At 42.6% G+C, this 22,543-nt stretch overlaps 1 protein-coding gene across 4 annotated transcripts in view; it reads right to left on the bottom strand.

Moving 5' to 3' along the window:
* The window catches only part of SASH1 (SAM and SH3 domain containing 1), a 189,412-nt gene that overhangs the window by 105,377 nt on the left and 61,492 nt on the right, over nucleotides 1-22,543 (bottom strand). The window contains exon 1 of one of the 4 annotated variants that reach the window (XM_053937993.1): nucleotides 15,239-15,334. The exons of the other annotated variants lie outside the window; for them this stretch is intronic. Coding sequence (XP_053793968.1) covers nucleotides 15,239-15,334 — 96 coding nt within the window. Of the gene's footprint in view, nucleotides 1-15,238; nucleotides 15,335-22,543 lie in introns of those variants that run through there. 4 annotated transcript variants of the gene reach the window in all.

A 22,543-nucleotide genomic window follows, 5' to 3' on the forward strand; every position in this document is an offset into this window, starting at 1 on the left:
ACTTAATGTCCAGCTTCCCTAATAACAGTATATTATCCTCTATCCTCCTTTCCCTGAGGTGCTCTGCTCTAAGCTCATCAAAATGTAATTCAAACACCTGACATGCTCTGACACCTAAAAGGCCACCACCATCCACCAGACTGGTCAGCAGCCAGCTACAAGTTGCCATTGTCAGCTTGTAAAGTAGAACAAGTTTAAGCCATGTAATAGCTGCACCTGACATCACCTCTCATTAGTTTTGTCTCCCTTGCTCTCACTGCCTCCTCCTTTTGCACACTCTGCTGAGACTTTTTCTCACATTGAGTGAAAATTTGTCACTTCATGTGCACCAGCTGCAGTGGGTTCTAGCCTGAGACTTGGAGCAGAAACAAATGGTAAACAAAAGAATGGCAAGGGTTAAGAAATGTTCATATATCTGATAAAAGGACCATTAAGGAGATGGAGGTGAATTTCTTGTTTCAGTTTTGGGAAATTTAGCATATATTACGGGGGTGGCTTTGTGTCTGAGATAAGTTAGGGTCTAATGAAATAGATATGGAAAAGGCAAACATCTCAAGTAGATGATGAAACGAATATTTCAGGGAGTTAGCCATATCAGCTACAATAGTGAAGGAGGTCTCATTAAAGCTCTTTTCCTTATATTTAGTAGCAGCACAGTATGACAAAACCAAATCTTCTGTGATATATGGGACTACATAACTGAGGTATGAGTAATGATTAAAAGAGTAGTCTGAAAAAAATCTAAACAGAAAACATGTAACAAAAATTTTGGATATTTAAAGGCAAAACAAACTGAGTAGTCAACAGTATCTCAGGACAAGTGTGTAAGCTCAGCAAGTCTTGTTTACAGTATTTCCCCAAGGTGTTAAAGTTGCTCAGAGAAAGCAAACTTTGGTAATAGTTATGTGCTAGTTTTACTAACAAAACTACTTTTCAAGTGTCAAGGCAGGAGAGAATGACTGCCTTTAAATTGAACTGTGCTATGCTTTTCCCCTGGACAGTTTGGCAGGAGGGCATACCTTGTCCAGAAAAAGTAAAGTTCACTCAAAAAAAACCTCTCATCCTTCTTTCTCTGTTCCCCCTGCCCCTCCCCCCTGCCCCTCCAGTGTACTATTCTGTGGTCCTTGCTGCTTTACTTTGAGGTCCAAGCCCAGAATCCTGGGCAGGTCCCTATGGACAGCAGCTTCCCCCAGCAGTAACCCAGCAGTACTGGCTTTGGAGATGCACCAATAAAGGAGAACACTCCATGCCTTCCCTCATTTCTTACCATCCCACCAGCTGAATCCTGCATGGGACCTTCCCCCCAACTACAACTACTGAAAGGTGGAGGAGAGAGCACAGTCCTCTCCCACTCTGCAGCACCGGGAAGGCCCAGCAGGGATGCAGAAATGCCCCACATTTCTCATGGCTGGATGAGTCTATTACCTCATGTGCACTTACAGGGCAAGAGCTACGGGGCAGAACTGCACCTTGCATCATCACCCAGCTTGGCAGTGAACATCCCAGCCTTTAGAAATGCTGCTCTTAGGAAGCTGGGTGTGACACCAAGCACAATTACTCACTCCCACTTGTGCCATTTTGGATGCTGACTTCCAAGAGGAAGGTGCTCTCCTGCTATCCATGTTCAGATTTCAGAAAGGGCAAAGGAAATCTCAAATATCTGCCTTCACTTCCAACTGTTTTTACAAAGCATGAAAAAACATTGCTCTGCACACCAAGGCATGATAGGATCACTCCTTTTTTTTTTTTTGGAGTAGGTATGAAAATCAGCAATCCTGGTTTAGGCGCCCAGCAGCACAGGGCACTGTGTGTCCCAGAGATGCAGCCCTTGATTTACTGTTGCAAGTGCAGAGGGCAGCCCAGCAGTCAGCTGTGGAAAGCCAGAATGCTGATGTTTAAACTGCTTTCTCAAACTCTGATATTTTTCTGGTTTTTCCTGCTAGAAATTCAACAGCTTGCAGCCTAGAGGATACACCCAACACTTCTACATAAGCAGGGACTAACCTCGTCTTCACTCCTACCGCTTCCTGACAGGTCATCTTTTACCAGGAAAGGAAACAACTCTAATTAAGCATGGCAGCAATCCATGTTTCCCCCTGTAATCTTAGCAGCAGAAGAAATTATTTCCTGTAGCTCCTGTAAGCCAGCTGTGATCAGGCTCCCCTTCACCAATGCCGCCCATCCTGCCTGTCTGTGCTATCCCTACAAACCCTCACTCCTGCAGGGACCATGTGCTCTGCGCTGGCACAGAGGGGTAGGAGTAATAAACTAGCTTAATTAGTTCATTAAATAGACACCCCACAATTCAGATTCATACAAATCTGAAACCAGAAAGGCTGACTCTGCACTAAAGCACTTCAGTGAAGCCTCAGCTTTTGACTCTTAACAGAGGTATAGCACTGTTAATACAGTCTCAACCACTGTAGGTAGCATGCAGATGAACTAAATATAATACTGCTCACGCAAAACGTCATGGTGCTGGGCTCAGGTGTTTTATCGCCTTAACTAAGCTTCCTCAAGTGTCTTTGGAGAGTGTTTTATTTAGGAACAGTAAAGCACAGTTATCAAGGGGTCTCAGTTAATTTAATTAAGTTGAATATAATTATACTCCAGTGGGTCTTAAAAATGAAGAATCTATTTAAATATTATTTAGATGCGTGTCCTTTAAGTACCACAGATTGCACAGGGCTTCATGTTTATATCAATTAGGGATATCAACCTAGCAGTAAGAACTCTATCGTTTGCCAGCTTATAATCCTTTCCACTCTGGGATTCTGTATTTTATTTATTCATTTCCCTTTATCTGTGTACAGTGAAGAAGCACTTTTTGCGTTCCTGTGTGTTCACATTGCTTCATCATCGCCATAGCACTTCCTAATTAGGCTAAATAGGCCTCTTACACAAGTAAAAGAGGAACATTTCTGCCTATCAACAGAGCACATCCTACAGTCTGGGCTTCAATAAATGTGTGGCTGCCATATCTCCAAGGTATTCCAAGCCCATATTTTTCTGAAAGGGGGACACGAAGGATGCCATGTGCTTGTTTCAAGGAAGTGCTTAATCCTGTGGCTGCCGTCAGTCCAGTGGCCCTGCCCACTGATAAGAGACAAGAGGACATAGAATGAAGCTGCATCAGAGAAAGCTCAGATGGGACATTAGAAAAAGCTTCTAGATTGTGGTCTATCACTGAATCAGGCTCTCCATAGAATTGGTCACAACACAAAGCCCCTCACAGTTCAAGGAGCATCTGACAATGTTTTTAGTCTCATGGTTCAGTTTTAGGTACCTTGTGAGGAGCAGGAAGTTGGACTAAATGATCCTTATTGGTCCCTTCTAACTTAGATAGTTTGTGATTCTATGTTGCTTTTACTGGAGACTGAATTAGTTACTCAGGTGTTGCACATCACAGAGATGCACCTCAAACTGAGGCACAAAACAATTCAAAAAGCCCCATATGGCTAAAGTGGTCATAAAAAGGTGGCAGAACCCCAGTGTTAATGAAATTCACAAAAAAATTGTGTCTCTACAAAACCTGGTAGTTGATTCTCACTCAATCAGTGAGAGGCCCTGAACCGTAGGCTGAAAGAAAAGTACCGTAGAAAAAGACACTTGGACTTGGATGGCAAGCAAAGTCCTTGAGCATCTTCTTTATGCATAGTGACATGAACATCAAAAGGAGAACATCCTGCTAACTAACCATTTGTCAGGACAGCTGTCATGCCAAAGAAAAACATCTCACCTAGTTGTAAAAGTGACAGTAACATGAAAAGAAAGTCTCAGATGGAAGGAGTTTCCTCACAGACTATACTTCTCAGATGAAAAAAGTGATTGCAGTCTCAGGGAGCACCACCCCATAAACCCAACAAGAGTGGCAGGACAGCCTCTGTACCAGCAGCATCTGAAGCAAGACAAAACCAGCAGGAGCTTTCTGAGCAAGATGTTACACCACTTTTCACAGTCTGCACCATTATCAGTTTCAAAACAAAGAATGCATAGTAAATCATCTCCTTCATTCACAGAGAATTAGGATTTGAAAGAAAGCAAAGATTTTGCTGTATGACTCTTTCAAATGGAAAAGAAAATAATGATGTTTTCAGATAGGGCATCTCTTCAAAGCTTGAGAGGTGCAACGCTGGTTTAGAAGGAGTTACATGTGAACAGGAAAACAGGGTATAAGACTGTCTCTGGGAAAACAGTAAATTGCACTCGCATCCCCAGCTTGTTGCAGCTAACCAGCCCTCTGCTACCAATTACCCATTCAAAGCATCTACTGGCAATACCTTGATGGTTTAGTTTTACATGACTCATACACACATCAATGGTTATCCACCTATAGCCTGCATTTGTCTCTAAGCAAAAACAAAACAGGTGTGATGAATTAGACACGAAGGATTACTTTGCACTATGATATCTCTACTTGGTGCCTGAAATAAGTCTTTTCATTTCTAAACCAAGATTAAATATCCATTACTGATTTCCCACGTGCTCCCTGATGTCCACACCATTCAGCCACCTCCTCTGGGTCTCCAGGAAGTCAGCCTGCACATTGACCTTCCCCAGCCAAGGTCCCAGTGCGTGCTCCAGCCATTTCCTGCCATGAAGGCGGCAATTCTTCCTTTCACATGATCCTTCTAAAGCCCTCTTCCTAGCAGTTGCTACTTACCCTCCTCAGCTGGGACTCTCCTCTTTTTCTGGTCACAGAAATACAACTCTGGATACTGACTCACTGCACCTCCATCCCCTGCCATCCTGTTTCCGCTTTATATGAGAGGTACTTTCCTAAGAGAGGCGTGATTCTAGAGAAAAACCCTCGCTTCACTCTTTTTTAATTTTTTTGGTTTTGTAAACTTCTCAAGGCCCCCCACCCACAGAGCTGCCTAAGAGAGGCAGAAGGGTCAGCAGGAGTTAACATACCATTTTTTCCCCCTTTCCTCTCTCTTTCTTGGCAGTTTATAAAATAATTAACTATCTGTAAGCATTCTGAAGTAGTTGTTACTAGGTTTGGCAGATGAAAAATGAAGATTTGTACAATCTTTTGTATTTTATGTACACTTGAGACAAGGATTAAAACCCACAGTAACTTGGCAAAGATTACTTTAAGGAAGTACCATTCCATCAGATAGTAAAAGCAACATTGAGAACATCCACCTCTTTTTTTTCCTCCTACTTTTGGTATTTAGGAACTCAAATTCCACACTAACCAAACCCAATGAGACTCATTGTGACTAGGATAACAAGGATATGCAGAAGGATCCCTTTCCCTTCTCACTTATGTGTGACCACACACCACATGTGGTATGAAGCTATTCTTTATCATCACCATCATGCCAGTATTTTGGTGAGGTCCTTGACCTTATGTTCCCTGTTAACTTCCTGAGTTAAGATAGCTATCATGCAAAGCTTATGATTTACAAAGTTTAGGTTTTAGAAAGTGTATCCATCTGCACATATATACTCACTCCCTGACACAAAATCTAAACAATGCACTGCTTGGGTTTGGGCTGAGCAGGAAACAATACACCTCATTGAACAGAAACATCCCAGTGTCCCTTCAATTCAGCACACGGCACCACAGTGGAGTGGGATTAGGCTCCATTTCTTGTCTCATTGTAAACCACTCAGAAAGGTAGGTGTGATTAGAGAGGAAAACTGAATTTTTACAGAGGGGCAGTCCTTTTGCATTACCTGCAACAGAGCAGTCTCTACTGATTAAACAAGAAACAAACAGACCTTTCCCCCAGACCTCAGAAGAAAAATTTCCTCTAGAAATTTCCTCTCCTTACTAGGTTTTTTGGTTTTGAAGTATGGTATCATTATCAGTCCTCTGATAAAATGTTATACAGGGAAATCTTTCTCTCCAACCATTGTAGAAAACATGATATATCCCAAAAAACACTCTGAAGCATCATGTTTTTAAAGCGTAAACATACAATCATCTTGAAGATGGAAACTTGAAGACAGGAACCACAAGTGATATACAACATGCCCACACCTCTTCCTGTTTTACAATGGTTATTTATGAATTCTAAGGTGGGAAAGAAACCTAATAATGGAGTGGAAATCACAATCTCTAAGTGTTGGTGGATATTATGTATTAATACAAACACATTTATTTATAAAACAGGATTTTTTTCTTATTTTCATCCTCAGAGATTATAAGATGCAGTTTAAATGCAAAGGATTTATCATCAGTTTTCAGAGCTACTCCCCTAAAGTGGCCAACCACTAGAGCTTTAAGACTCACAAGAATTAAATATTATTCTGTATAACTGAATGCTGCGTTAAGTCTGTGCAGTGATATTGATAACAATACGAAGCATGTCTGACATGGATGGTAAAAAGAGATTACTCTTAATTTAGCAATAAAAAAAAAAAGTATTTTTAATTTGCACTCCACCCCTAGGATTGCACTAGAAGTTTCTGGTGTACAAACCCCTTTTGGCTGAGTTGCAATATGCAGCACGTGTCTGCTGGAAAACAGCAAACACAGAATCAAAAGAGAAGGGAGATATTTCAAAATTGTAACAGATACGGATAAACAGAGATAATAAATAGGGAGAACACAAACATTCAAACATCCCTGTGAGTGTAAAATATGTAAAACCCACAGATTCTTCAGCTGTGACATATCATTTCTAAAGGTATATACTATGACTCACAAGATATTACTCTGGCAAGCAGAATTCTTTAAAAGCCTAAAATGCCTTTTTTTTTCTGAAGTATAATGTATTGCTATGCAATCAGCTCTAGCATGTGTTTTCATCCAAGCTCCAGCTGTGGATGTGCACTCGCTGACAGAACAGTGCCACCATGGTGTAATGAGCTCTCCTGTTTCCTCCATCGGTTGTGCTGGGGTTGCAGTGAAGCAAAGAGCAAGCTTTGCAGAGCAGGGTCAGCCTGGTGCTGGCATTGAAAGGGGCAGGAGGCTCAACTCATCTGAACTTACGAAAGAACAACAAAAGATGCATTTTCCTTTTTTCTTAAAAGCCTACAGGCCACACACTGCTCCACTATAAATAACTTCATGCCTTAGGCTCCTGAAGATTTTATGTAAACAGTACAGAAAGTAGACCCTTTATCTTTTGTTTATCTTTTGTTTTCATCATACCTATCAGCACTGCATAAAGCATCTTCAGTTGCAGGTGAGAGGGTTAGGACAATCAAGAGATTGCACAGATACTCTCAATTTAATATTGTAGCAAGCATGGTACTGTTTCCACTATCATCTATCAGCTCTCATCATGCTTGCTGCAAAGCTTTCAAAGCGTTGCTTTTATTATTATATTAAACAGTTACCTAATCTCCTTTACACACACTCCGACACACAAAGAATGCAGTCCAGGTGGAGAACATTGTGAGATTAAATATAAATCGGCTGTTACCTACAAAGAGCAAAAAGCACTGTATATCATCGTAATTACAGTGACAATAATGAAACATAAAAGGATATATTCATATTCTAGATAACTGTATTACCATGCTTGTATCCTTCACAGTGTATGTTTACCCACACATGAAAAGACATATCTTCATCTGGAGGCCTGATGATGCAAACTGATGTCTAGAGCATATCCCCATGTCCATGCAGGGCCATGGGGAAGTCAAATCACCAAAGTCTAATGGGCTTGAAGGAGAGCAGATCTGCAACAGCATTCCAACCAGGTCACACTCAGATTGTGACATGTATTAGAAACCTGTTCTCCAATTCATTGTATGACTTTCCTCTAAAAAGCCTGAAAATGTTATTTATAAGTCATTGTTGTATTATACTCTTAAGCTTGTCCATCCAAATTTCCAGCTACACCCTGCTTAAAACTGTTTTCCAAATAGGTTATACAATCCTCATTCTCCAGCTCTTCATAGAAAACATGCCTCTAAAATGAGTATGTAGCTCAAAAATGCTTATACAGGTCATTAGAACTTACATCAAGTATTTTATTATACTAATCTTAGTTCAAATAAACCTGGTCCATTATAAGTCTGTGTTTCAAAACACAGCAGTAGACAAGAAAGTTCTGCTATTACCATAAGCCAGGAAAAACATTCCCCTTGCCTCAAGAAGACGAAAGCAGAGCCAGCATGCCCACACCTGACCCACACCACAGCAAGTGCACTGTGGGAGGAGAGGGCACAGATAGCTTCTTTTTTTTTTAATGTCATTATTTTCAATAACAGAAATCTGTGCTGTAAACCCTTGTGCCCAAAATGTATTGTAATTTTATCCTGCCAATGAGTTGTCTCTTGTTGTCAGGCAGAAATAAAACCCCTTCATATCTCTTTATCACACAACATGTCTAGATATATTTTAATAGAGAACATGTTTTTATAGTAGAAACCTGATTTTCAGACTTGCGCATATGAAACCCAGTTTCTTCCTATTGTCCATTTTCTCAATGAAAAACATGGAATCCAGATCCTTGCAGTGCCACCTCAGCATCCCTGCAGTCACAAGCACCTTCCTCCTCCTCCCACCACTAATATTGCCAGGCAGTTCATTAGTCATCAGCTGTGTCAAGCAATCACCAAGAGGAAAATTGTTAGCAGCATCCAATGTTAAAACAGGTATTGTGACAAATCACTTTGCTGGGTCATTACAATATCCTATTCCTCCTGTGTTTCTGAACCTCCTAAAGTCCAAACACAGTGTGTACTCTATGGCCATTGATACTGTTACAACAGGCTAACCAGAAAAGAAGGCGGCCTGGGCTGCTGCACGAAGGAAAGCTACAACCACAGTTTCCAAATGACAAGAGGGTGACCCAGAAGGGTGCAGGAAGCAGGGCTGGGTGCAACAGCACCGAGCATCCTCTGCTCCACAATGCCACCTCTGAAGGGAAAAAAACTCCTGAAGGAACATAGCCCAGGGCCAAAACTGGAACAGTTCAACCCAGGTCTGGAAGGAGACAATCTGACTCAAACTCCTTTGCCCTGGGCACTGACTGTTCCCTCTATCCCTTGGCCCTGTGCCACATCCAGCAGTGACCCTGTGCTCCATTTCTGTGTCCCGATCCCTCCACTGCTCCTGTTTGCACAGCACTTTATACAATCAGCACTAATTTACCCAGATTTCTACACAGCATCAGACTAAGTTAAACTAATCATTACCTACTTCTGTAAAATGTCATTTGCTCTAAGATACACTAAAAATAAGAGGTTTTCACCTGACTGTAGAAAATGGTAGCCAACATGTGTAGCATAGTATATTGCATTCCATGTAATAAAAATCCTTTAAGTGCTCATGTGCAACACCTTTTCTTTTTCCACATCAATTTTCACATTTTCTTTCTGCTTAGAGACTGTCATTCTTTTCATATCTACAAAAGGAGGAAGGCATCATTACAGGCTAATTCTATCAACCTTGTATTCCACTGCTCTTGAAAAACAGAGAGAACTTGGTTGACTGACTTTCAAAAGATGGAAAAAGTATGAAGAAAAAGGGTATTTCCAAGTTGGTATTCACAGCAAATCAGCAAGAGGAAGAATGTGCTTTCAAGAAAGAATGAAGAATGAACCAAAGCGAAAAGCTCTTATCACTCCTCATGGAGTAGGGTCTTATGGGGACTAAACTCTCTGATCGAGACATCTGTTTTATGTGCCCTGACGTGCAAGAAAAAGCCTAGACCAAAGGTTATCTCTGTGAGCTGTCTTTCCTCACAAAGAGATTAGCATTGCCAGGCACAACATTTCATGGAAAGGCAAAGGAGATGCAACAGGTTAAGTTTAAATTATAAAAATTATTATAAATTATTATAAATTATAAATTATAAATTATAAAATTGAATCCAACACTTAAACTGACAGTCAGTCACTCTCTCTCTTTTGACTTCTTCATTTGAAAGCAAAATACCCTCCATGGTTTTGTAAAACAGAAAAAATAATATCTGCCAGTTTGAAAGCAGAGACCAGGCCTTCTGGGTTTATCCTTATTGTTGCAAGTGGGATATGCATTAGAAAACGTGCTCCAAATAGAAGTCGGAACAAAAATGTTTTGAATCAGAATGTCCCAAAGCACGTGGAGTTAATTACACAGTGCCACAGGCACTTTGCTGACATGTCATTGATACAAATCATAAAAAACAAGTATATTACACTTTCAAAAGCGTATCTAACTGAAGCAGCTACTCATTTGCCTGCACATTTCCACAGAGCTGTGCTGAGCGTCCATGATCTCAACTGGAGTGGCCTTTTGGTGCCAATCTGATACCAGAAAAACAGAGTTACCCAATGAGAAACTGAGAGAGCAACAGAGCAGAGATTTCCATAGGAGGTTACAGTGAATTAATGAGGGTTTAACGAAGAGCAATCCTGGAAGAAATTGTTGGCTGGTCTTAGCTGCCACAACTCCTCCTGGCAGTTCTACAACTGCTTTATCAGTTGGGGATCTACTTCCCTGATCCTTCCAGATACCCAGACTCCCTGGCTTAATATCAAATTCCTCTTCCCAAAGCATGTTAGCCAGTATCCAATTACATGTTATCACAGTAGCATTATCAGCTGGCGTCTTTTCTCTTTTGGTTTTTTTCTTTATTACTTTGATAAGAAATTCAAATAGCCACTTTAACACGAAGACCAAGATAGATTATATATGTAAACAGTAGGGCTCCAGGTAGCCAAGTGAGCTTTATTGTCCTCAAAATACTCTGTTCTCTTCAACTAACAGCAGATGGTAGGAAAGGGCTGGTTTTCTCTCAGCATAACTGCAAAATACTATCGAAAAAGAAATATTTTTTTTTTTTTCAGCTGTTATAATTGATACAGTAGTTTGAAACAAGAAACTAGCTACTGCTTTGAAATAAAAAGCTGGAAAGACTTCTAATGCCATGAATTAGAAGTCTTTCAAGTTCTGTTGTATCTTTTGCATCTTGGCCATTTAAGACAGAATCTCCTCACGCAAATAAGACACTTTCTTCGGTGAAACTCCTATTACAATTGATCAGAGTTTTGACAGTGATTTCATTATTGTCAGGATTTGACCCAGATATCCCTCCTATGTATATACGAAGGAAGAACTTTGCATAAACAAAAGGGGCATTGGAATGACTTCCCTGTCCTAAGGTAAATAGCCCATGTTTTGAAAGCACATCTTTAAAAGAATGAAGTTCATTATTTTAATTTCATATTAAAATTTGTTCTCAGATCTCATAACGTACAAACTTTTAGACCTTCACATAGTAAGCAAAGAGTTTGCTATCACCACATCAATACGTGATTCTATGTAAAAAATAATCGCTTTTTATAGCATTGAGTTTTGGTGACACAGAGAATTTCTTTATTACCACTCACAGTCCACCTCTCTCTAAAACCTTAATACACTTCCCACATTCATTATTGCTCTGAAACACTGAAAATTATAATTATCCAATACATTCCAGCATGTGCTTGCTACAGACTAAGTGAAAGCTTTTGTGCATAATTTTGTTATCTATCTTGGGTTATCTTTTGTTATCCTTTAACAGCATAAATAGCTTGAGGTGCTTATACCACAGCTGTATGTATGGAATATTTCATTAGAAAAGTGCAAAAGGGAAAAGTCACATTTACTTCAGCAAGACCTAGTACAGCTGCAAGCATACACTCAGTATTTATCAAGTATAGGGCTATTATGTGACTTTGGAGTCCATAAAATATGCTCCTTACAAGCAGCACTTGACAACTGTTTGCTTCCCCTCCAGACCTGGGATCTGCCATCACAGGTTCCTCCTAATGAAGTTCTATTTTAAGGAATGTAACTAAAAATATACAAACAATGAAATATATTTATCAATATAAATATGGAGAGGGGCTCAATTTGTATTTCAAGTAACTTCAGTACTGAATACCAGCTGGGCTGACACTATGGCCTTTTCTCGTAATTCAGTACATAGAACAGACACCACCACACTCCACAAGGCTTCCAGCAGGGCCAGTGGGAGGAAGGCAACACCTTCCTTCCTCTTCCCCACTGCTCTAACTTCTCAGTTTGAGGAGGGAAGAATCAGGCATTTTATCACTTCTATGAAAAAACATCTTTTTTACCATAAGGACATTCACCATAAGGACATTTCAGCAAATTGCTGGAACAGGCTGCACAGAGAGATTGTGCAGTTTCTGGTCTTGGAGGTTTTCAAGATACAACTGACTAAAGCCCCAGGCAACCTCACCTTATCTCAGAGCTCTCCCTGTTTCAGCTTGAGGATAGGTTAGATGCTGCCTGAGGTTCTTTCCACCCTGCATCATCCTACAATCATGGCTTAAGAATGCATTTTTCTCTTTCATTCCATCAACAAACTTTTGATGATCACCTTCTTTCTTAATTTCATTCTAGTTTTGTCCTTCCAAGATCACAGAATCATAGAATGGTGTCTGTTGGAAGTTCCAACACCCCTGCCATGGGCAGGGATAACTTTCACTAGACTAATTTGCTCAGAGCTCTCCATCCAAGCTGGCCTTGAACACTTAGGGGACTGGGGCACCCACAACTTTGGGCAATTTGTGCCAGCACCTAAGCACCATCATAGTAAAGGGTTTCTTCCTAATATCTAATCTAAATCTACCCTCTACTAGTTTAAAGCTACTCCCCCCATGTCCTGTCACTACATGCCCCTGTAAAAAGTTTTCATGTTTGTTGTATGCTCCCTGCAGGTACTGAAAGTCTGCAACTAGGTCACCATGAACCCTTCTCTTCTCCAGGCAGAACAAATCCAATCTCTTAGCCTTTTCTTCACAGGAGAGATGTTCCATCCCTCTGACCATTTCAGCAGCCTTCCTCTGGACTTGCTCTAACAGGTCCATGTCCTTTCCTGTATTGGGTACCCCAGAGTTGGATGGAGCACTGCAGGTGGGAGTCTTACAAGAGTGATCTTGGCTCTTCTCTCCTGCCTCTCTCCTTGCGCTAGTGCATTCCTTTGGTAGCTTCCAGGCTGTTGCAGGGCCAACCCGGCCAGCATATCACTGCACCAACTTTTTCATTTATAGAGCTATCCCCCGAGAATCCCTCTGGTGTCTACATCTGTGCTCCCCAGACAGTTTGAGTCATGAACTGCTACAGATCCCAGGAAATTAAGACCCATGCTCTCACATAATTGACAATGCAAAAGAAGTAAGCCAGCAACATAGGCCACTGATGTGGCATCATGGACTACAACCAATCAGCTACTGACTCCCATTTGGAAGTCACAACTCCAGTTCACTGCTTGCCTTTTGCAGCACAGGTTTGAAAGAGACAAAGCTCAATGCACCACAAAGATGAGCAGTGGAAATGGCACTGGAGCTACCTCTTCTTCGCCTTCAAACAAGGACAGAGCACTAAGTAGATTTATACTCAGTTCATATTAGGACCTTATTTTGCAGCCCAAAAGAATAGAAACTCTTTAAAAGTCTACATCTGAAGAAAACTGACAGCATGCAGTGAGAACTTCTGTCTTCCCTCTTATAGGAGACCCAACACAAGGTATCTTTTCATATTTGTAACTGTGTTGCAACACAAAACACTGAAGTAAGAAATGCTAATAATGCTGGCTGATGCTTGCAACTGATATAAACCAGCAACTTCATAATCACATGATGATTCCTTTCTGTAAAGCTGACCAACTCTAAGACAAATTATTTTAGCATAGTTTTATTAGAAGACAAATAATAATTAAATAGCTTTGTTTTCCCAGGAAGGAAACTAGCTTGTATTGTCAAAAGAAACCTATTCAAATTATTAGTTGTGTGACAATCAGATCTTTTTCTGCACTGAGCTTCAAAATGCTAGGCTGCTGGTCTGGCCTCCTCAAAAACTCCTTCCCAGGCATCCAATAGCACTTTGCTCTTACTAAATGCAGTACTGAAAGCTGCCAGAAAAAGACAGAAAGAGACTGTTCATAAAGTACCAACTGTGTGCTCCTTACAAACTGGCAGAACTGACTCTGCATTCTTAGATTAAAATCATTAACAGTGAAAAGGTGTATGCAGTTGGGTGTTATTAAACTGCAAGTCAAGTCAATGGAGAATTTCTATGAAGAAAGGGAATAAGACAAGTTTTTGAACCTGACTTTGAATATTAACAATAAAGTCCATGGCATAAAAAAAAACCCCGCAGCATAACATGCTAATTAAATTCTCTGTTTAATTCTATAACATTTCTTCTGAATTAGATCCTATGGGTCTACCATTCATTACTTTCCATGGCAGTTTTCCAAAAAGTATTTCTCATAATATTCTTGAATGTCTACTGGTTAAATGTTAACAACGAAAACTAACACGCATCAAGCCTATTCATTTGCTTTTAAAATGAATAAACAGGCACTCCACTGTTGATTACCACATTCCTGTATCGCTGGAAGGCTGCCAGCTCCAGTACGTATATAACGTTAGTATTTGTTGTTTTTTTGCTGAGTGGCAATCCTCTGCGGTAATTATAATCTTGCAACTAAAGTAAATATTATTCTCTCGCTGCAAGTAGAAATAAAGGATTGACTCTTCCTGTATTTTTACTGTTTGCCATCCAGTCCGTCCTGTCGGTACGCTACGTGCCCATTAAACGTAATTCCTTGAGCCCTCGTTACTGGGGCCATCTCTTTTGTCTGTAACCAGTGAATTACGAGGATTAGTCCCTCCTCAGAAGATCACCGGCGCAGAAACTCCACGGGCCGTAGCCGAGCAACTCGTCTCCAAAAAACTACCGGGAGTAAGAGCTCCAAAGCCGGCGCCTGGGAGTGCCGTGGGGCCCCGGGAGCGCTGCGGGCCGGGCGGCCGTGCCCGGAGACCCCGGAGCAACGCCCCCCACACGCGGGGCTTCACCCCGAAACGCGTGCGGGGGATGTAAAGGCTGCAGACACCGCCTTCAGCCCAAACTGTCTGTATCGGCGGCACGCCGGGGCAGCGAGGGGACAATGAGCTCATTGATGCGGCTGAACCGGCGCTCCCGGGTGCGTCCCCGCCAGCGGGCAGCCCCTGCGCGGACCCGCTTCTTGGCGGTGCTCGGCGCGGCCCTTCCGCCCCTTCCACCACGACAGCCCAGAGAGCTCTACTCCAGAACCGCGATGAAGGCGATCACCGACACAACCCGTGGCTTTGCCCGTGAAGTTAGTTTTTTTTGGGACGTACGCGCCCGCACAGGGCGGGCACGCTCCAACTCGGGCAAACTAGCAGCAGGTGCCAGGAAGACCCGGCGAACGCTCCGCAGCATCTCCATTCCCCCACCCCAACCACCCGTCCCGCGGCAGGCGGCCCCCACGGCCGCCCCGGTCCCAGACCCCGTCTCCACCGCACTCACCAGGATGCCCATCACGTCCGCCCACAGCTGGGCGAACACCTCCGACGTGCCGCTCTCCGCCGGGGCGGCGGGGCTGTCCGCCCGCTCCCCCTCCATGCCCCGGCCCGGCCGTCGGATCAACGCCGGTTCCCTGCCGCCGCGGCCGGCCCGCCCCGCCCTGCCATCCTCCCCCGCCCCGCTCCGGCCCGCCCCGGGACACCGCGGGACGGCCCCGCCGCCCTCAAACTTTCGACCCAGCGACAGAGCAGCCGGCGGTGCCGCTGCGGCCCAAAACACCTCCTTCCCCGCCCGCCCGGGGGCTCGCCCGGCGCATGTGACCGCCCCAGGGCGGCAACAAAGGGCCCAGCGCCGCCCCGGCGGCTGCACGCACCCCAAAAGTCAAGAGCGGCGCCGCGACACGCGTGGTCGCTGGCGTAGCTCTTGTTGCCATCCTCGTTACCCCCGTGCTTGTGTCTCGCCTGACGGCCGGAGCTCCAGTGGCCAAGTCAACAGCGCTTTCTTAACACCGGGGAAAGACTCTAGGAAGAGGTGTCAGCTGCACGCGTTACGCGGCGGCAGGGCAAGGGGCACCCTGTTAGTTCAGGTTTAGAGTTTGAGTACCGGGACAGCATCATTCTCCTGAGGAGCGGTGGTCTGTCACCTATCGCCCTTGGGGGGGACTGTGAGAACGCTGCCACCCCTATGTCTGTGCCTCATGCTCCCTGGTACCACCCCCAATCCCCATTATAGTCAAATTAAATAATTACTAACTACAGACAGCAGCAGCTATGCTCCTGCATTCTACTTGGGAAACTGCTAAGTGCCCACACACACGCACTTCTTGTGGAAGGCATATTAAATAAGAGTGGCCAAACCCCACTGCCTGTGCATGGGAGGAGTGGCAGAGGTCAGCAGAAGAATGACCTGAAGGCCTATCCACCACTTCACACCTTACTCCCAAAGCTTCTGCTGTGATCAGCAGCAAGGAAATCCTTTACTCTTAGTGCTCATTCCTAAGCTTTGAAATGTTTAGATGCTTCTTGAAAAGCTCCTGTTTCAAGCTGCCATTTATTGGAAGCACCTGTCTGCACGGGGTGGCAGGGAAAGTGATGTATTTAATGGATATGCAGCTGTCACGCTGGCCAAGCATGTTGAGAGCAGCCAGTGAATCCTCCAACATCCTTCATGCCCTGCTTACTGCCAGGATGTATGTTACATGCCCTGCACCACCCAAACACAGCCCAGAGTCTGCCCTAGAACCTGTGCTTCCTTCCAGACTCTCTGTTCAGCCCTGGGGTCCCCTGGCACCCCCTCAGCCCACTCACCAGCCCTACAGCCGACAAGGCTCCCACTGAGGGCACATCACTGGTGGCCTGGGAGGGCTGGAGCAACAAATGATACCATTTGCTGTCAGGGCTAAAAATAGTATCTGGAGAAGGAAAAAAGGAAAAGCGTGGTTATTGCACCCTTCTCTCAATGTCTCAGCAATGCTCTTTTTCTGTCCTCAAAGCTAAGATTTAGTTTGTGGGCTAGCACTGGAGAGACAGGCTGGCCAAAACACTTCCTTTCTCATCAACTGCCACACAAAGAATGGGAGAAGACTTTTCTAAGCACTTTGTTACTGCATCTTTTGCTGGAGTGGTCAACAGCACAAATTGAACAGAGAAAAGGTGGGGAGCAGAGGCAGAAAAACTAAGAGAATTATGCTGAGAGAAAGTGGTAAAGAAACCACTGATGACTGACCTCCTTTAGAATGCACATGTAGAATACACCCAGTGTAATGCATTTTATTCACTAGTAATGAGTCAAAAGTAATGAGAAATAATGAAAGGCCCAAACCAGGTATAAAATCTCTTCTAATTGACCTTTAAATTGTACACAACTATAAACCTATGAAGTACGAGACTAAAGGCATGTCAGTGAACTCTCTCAGTACTCTGAGATGGCTTGCATAACTCAAAACTGGTTTAATTAGTCAGGGTAATTTACTGACTGACCCTCTGAAATTCATGTTGAACCACTTACAGTAGTAATGTCAATCTACTTAAAAATATCTAAACAAGGCTCACGATCTCAGGATTTAATTATTCTGGGCTCATCATACACACTATCTTCTGTACTTTCTTTTTTATAGATGGAGGCATATTACGAAAAACAAACAAAACAACAACTCTGCAGCACACAGCCTAAACCCCCTCACTGTTGTGTCTTGGGTGGCAACAGATTACGATCAAGTAGGTGCAAGGGGCAGTACTCCCACTTGCCTGGCCCCTCCCTGCCAACCGAGGTCACTGCTTCTGTGCAATGATGACTACATCACTTACTGAAGCGGGTCCTGAATAGCCACACTTTTCAGCCTTGCAGTACAGGTAACAAACTAGACAGTAAATTGTGGTGGTCCCAGAGTTGCTTCCTGAGCTATTATGTCATCCTTTTTGTGGAAGCAGCAGCTTTCATCAGAGAAGCACGATGCATGGCTGTGGCAGTCTTCCCCTCAGCCTTTCATTTGAGATACAGAGCCTTTGATTTCAAGAAAGTGAGATAAGGAAAGAAAGATCTTGCAAAATCATATGACTCCAGAAGTAGTTGCTTTAAAACCAAGTGGACATGAGAGAATCAAAACAAATCCATGGCAGTTTACAATAGCTACCATCTTCTATGATCTTGCAACTGTAGTATTCACACATTTTCAGACATGCATAACATGCCATTTTCACAAGACATTCAATGAATATGACATACTAAAATTATTCTGTGCTCTTCTCTCACCCCTTCCTTCTAGGTAGGACAAGGTTCCTTTATTTTAATGAAGCCAATGTCCTGCAGAACTAAATCCCAGGAGTATTTTACAAAAATCAGCTGCAACAAGTGTATGGGAGTTTTAGAAAAAGCAGGAACTCAGATCTTAAAAGAGTTTTGAAGCCCAGCTATGAGTGGGCTATGTGTTACAACTGCTACTACAAAATAACAAATTGTTTTAATTTTGGCATGTTAGAACACAGTTTTTGTTTTCAGTTTTATCTGTATTTGCCTAGATGATAACTCAAACATCTTCAAAAGACTGCTCTCTAAAAGCATCTTGTGCTGGACCTCTCTATGGCTATTGGAAGAAATAAATCTGGACAATTTTCTGAGATGTTTATGACATTTCACAAGAGCTCTGACCAGCTGCATTTCAGAAATCTTGCAAAAAATGGTCACTGTGCACCTTCAGGGCAGCACTAGGCAGCAGGGCAGCAGTCCTGATAAGATACCCCTGTGTGTTGCAGTCACAAAGTTGGCTATGAAGCTCCCTGTGGCTGTTCTGCAAATCTCTGAAGAGATTTGAAACAATTGACACATATGTGGTCAATCTAGTCTTGCCGAGTTATGGCAGATGCACTGAGCATATGAGCCTGTCTTCCTATCACTCCATCAGCTACATGTGGGTGTAAAGTAAATGAGTTCCCCACATACAAACCAGGCAGGATCAACCAACTTGGAGAGCACTGGTCTGTATTCAAGAGAGATGGACTTTCTTCTAGAAGACTACTCAGAGCAGGATCCTAGCTCCACATTAAGATGGCCATAGAGAAGCTCATCTTTCTCCTTTCTTTACTGAGGGTTCAGGGAGATGGCCTTCAGGACAAATTGTTTCTCTGTGAAAAGCACGAACCTCAAACACAAACCTCTGAGCCATGAAGGCAATAGATGACAAACTTTCTGTTCCAAAGCAGTGTGTGCCATCTCACCACAATGTCACATAAGTGTTTCAACAAAACATTTAATAGGGAAAAATTTAAAATAAACTGGAAAAGCCAACATGCACTATCATAACCAGACTATGACAACTGTTGTCACCCATGTCAAAGGAATTTAATCCAGGAAATCTACAGCCTTGAGCACTTTGATATAAATTTTAAACTATATGTAAGAGAGTGATATTAGGTTGCCTTGGAAAGGGGATCATGCTCCACAGAGTAAATAGACACCAAACTTCATGGGTTCCTGATAAATGACCTGAGGGAAATGGCTTCCTGCTCAGAGATCTGGCAATTAACTCTGCGTGCATGAACAAAACACATGAGGTTTCTCAACATCATTAACAAAACCCTGCCCAGTAGATCAAGTCCAAATAGGAACATTAAAGCCTCAGAGAAATAAAAAAGCAAGCCATTGTATGCAGAGAGGCTGCAGGGAAAGGGAGAAATAAAAATTCCAGCTAGCTCCTGCAGGTGACCTGCCAAAGCCCTAAAATTCTTAACACAAGCACATTACAATGGAACACCTATTACCAGTGATTGCATCTCCTTTCAGCTCTCCCTCTTCCTGCTTGGTGGAGGTCATCAAACTGAAACATGCAAAGTTTCACATCACAGTCTTTGACTGGAAATGCAGCTCTTAGTGGTTGTAGGCTCCATCCCATCAACTTAATCAAGATCCATCTTAAAATAATTCTATCTCATTGTCCTTGCTACATTTTTTTCCAAGGTCCTTCTAAAATGTAATTTCTTTTACCTCTCCCCTGAACTTAATTTTTGAATTATTTTCCTTAAGAACTGTTTAAGTAGTGTTATTATTTCTGGTAGCATGGTCCTTTGGAGTAGGGATCACCCGTACCAGCCAAAGGGGCCAGCAGCTGCTCTCCAACAGAAAGCAGACATGCCAGCAGCTGCTTCAGAAACTGCTCTCTGCCATGGGATAGAATGGGGACCCACACACCTGACCATCAGTTGATCTGACAAACAGGCTATCACTGTCCCAGACCCTCCTAGAATGTACATGCATAAACTGTGAGAGAGTACAAGATCCATCCTGCATCCATGATCCATCCATTTGCACATCAGACTTCTATATATTCCAAAAGGATAACGTTTCAGCACCTGCCAGACAACTACAGAAAATAAAATGTTCCTGATTTTAGAAGTGATACAGACAGTACTTATCCAATGGCTTTAAAATGGATGGAATTTAGATCACATACTATATGCTGCATGGTCAGAAATCATTATTTATTCTTTCAGAGGTTTAGCTGTCAGCTCTCAGTCTTACTGCCAGCCTCATGACCAGAGTAGCATATTCCAGTGAGAGTGGCACACTAATACGTCCAACACAAACCAGATGGAGTTAAGTCTGTTTAATTCTATCAGTAGAAAGTGGTTAGGAACAACAAATTGCTTTATTCTGATAGAAGCCTGAACTCTGCACATTACAGTCTATCTATCATTACCCTAGGTATCAGTACGCTACTAGATTAAAAAATTAGAAGGTGGGAGAGACATCGCCCAGCAGAATTATTCCTGTAGTCTTAATATTTTGGGCTAGCACCACACTCAGTAGACACAGTACTGTGAAGCTTGTCAGGCTTCATTTAAAATACAGTAGCTGTGATTTTACAAGACAAATCATATAAGGAAAAGAAATCTAAACACAGCAAGCATCACAGCCCTCCTGGAAGGATATCTTTTGACTCATAAGGAGAAAGGAAAGGTTCACATCCTTCCCTTCCTGCCCACAGATATACTCCCACAGAGGCCTCTCATATCCTGCCCAGTTCCCCTGTATGTCACGGAGCACAGCATCACATTTCTTGACTGCGAGGTGGTAGCACTAGCTCAGCCAGTGGAGGTGCTCTGGGAGTTGGACCATGACTGGTGAGGAACACATCCTGAGGGAAACCACAGCCATGATCCTGCTTAGGTGCACATCAAGCCACTCCAGAAGTGCCTGCAGACTTCAGGCACTGTCTGGAAATTTTCCAGAAATTACTAATACTGTTGTTCTTCGTGTTACTTCTGCCTTCTCCACCTAAACTCAGCATCTCCTCTTCTCTACCTGCACAGCAAAGCCAGTTTTGATTTTTGAGTTTTCTTGTCAACATTGAAATAGTTAGCATTCAGTTTTTTCTTAGCTTTCTGCAGCACTTTTTACAAATTTTTTTTCTAAACCTTAATTTTTCAGGAAGGAGTTCAGCATCTTTTGAGATACCTAGGGGTAGTCTTTGCACTTTCATTCACAGGAGGTTGCTCAACAGATTGAATTAATAAGTGGCTGCTAGAAGGGATGCATACAAATCTTTTTTGTACGAGACTTACAAAGGCCATAGAAACAGAAGCATTTAGCTTAGTGTCCTTTGGCTGCTCTTTTCCCAAATAATTTTAGAACCACGGAAGTAAAAAACATGAAAAGCTAGCCTCAAAACTGGGAGTAGAACTTCAGCCTGTCCTTTTTCCAAGTGTGGCGTCCCTTGATTCCTATGTTGAAACTTTTAGTAAATTACTAATGAAAAGGAGTCTGATGATCTCATCCTAAAGCACATCATAAAAGTAGCATAAGGTGCAACTCAGTAGTATATGGCAACTGTTTCAGAGATGCTCAGTGATGTAAGTATCAAGTACCAAGTTAGCTGTAGTAAAATGAGAAGAGCATCAACACAGATGACCATTCTTATAGAGTGACACCTATATTACTATTCACTTTGTGACCAGCACAAGTTTTTAAGATAAAAATGTATGCACCTCAGAAATGACGCTTATTGCATCTCCCTTTGAAAAGTAATAAGGGATACTTAAAAAGTATAGTTCCTGGAAAAAGAAACCCAAGAGCTTTCAATAATTTCCGTTTCATTAATTGTATCTTTGCTAAAGCAATCAAGCAATGTCAATCTTTAAAAAAAGTGTTATCTGCCTGTTATGGAGATAAAACTTTACAGAGTTGCCCTTAACAAAATATTATTAGAGCAAACTACGTGTGACCCAAACATGTCAACTGTAGACAGAAGAAAACAAAAGTGAAAGAATTGCTTAGCTTCTCATTCAGAACAGATTGCTTCCATGCAAAAGTCACCCCCTCCACACTTCACCTAACACCCATCCCCCAATTTAAAAATTAAATACTGTCATAAAACACAGCAGAACAAAAATTTTTCCTCAAATGTTTCTCTGAGAGTTAATACACTCCCCCTCCTCTCACCTCTGTCTGAACCAGCAGAAAACAGACCCTACCAAAGCCTGACTTAGGTCAAATCCACAAGGATTCAGAACTGAGTTTAGGCTTTGCACTTTTTAAGCCTATGTTGTAAGTCTCATAAATATATTAGCAGCAAAGGAGTAGGTGGGCCTAGTTAATTCAGAAGCTGACCAAAGAAACCTGCCTTATGCTCTCAGCTAGGCAGAGGTGACCAGATGTGATAATTATTCTGTGATCTGATGTTTGCTTGCGTATCATGTCAGCCTGAGGTCAATTCTCCCTACTGAAGCCACTGGATAACAATGTACTGGCTTCAAACTCTTCTTTCAGATCAGTTTCTATTGGGGCAATTCCTGCTCCATCACCAGAGCTTCTCCT

The sequence above is a fragment of the Vidua chalybeata genome, chromosome 3 (assembly GCF_026979565.1).
Source record: "Vidua chalybeata isolate OUT-0048 chromosome 3, bVidCha1 merged haplotype, whole genome shotgun sequence".
Classification (NCBI taxonomy): Eukaryota; Metazoa; Chordata; class Aves; order Passeriformes; family Viduidae; genus Vidua; species Vidua chalybeata.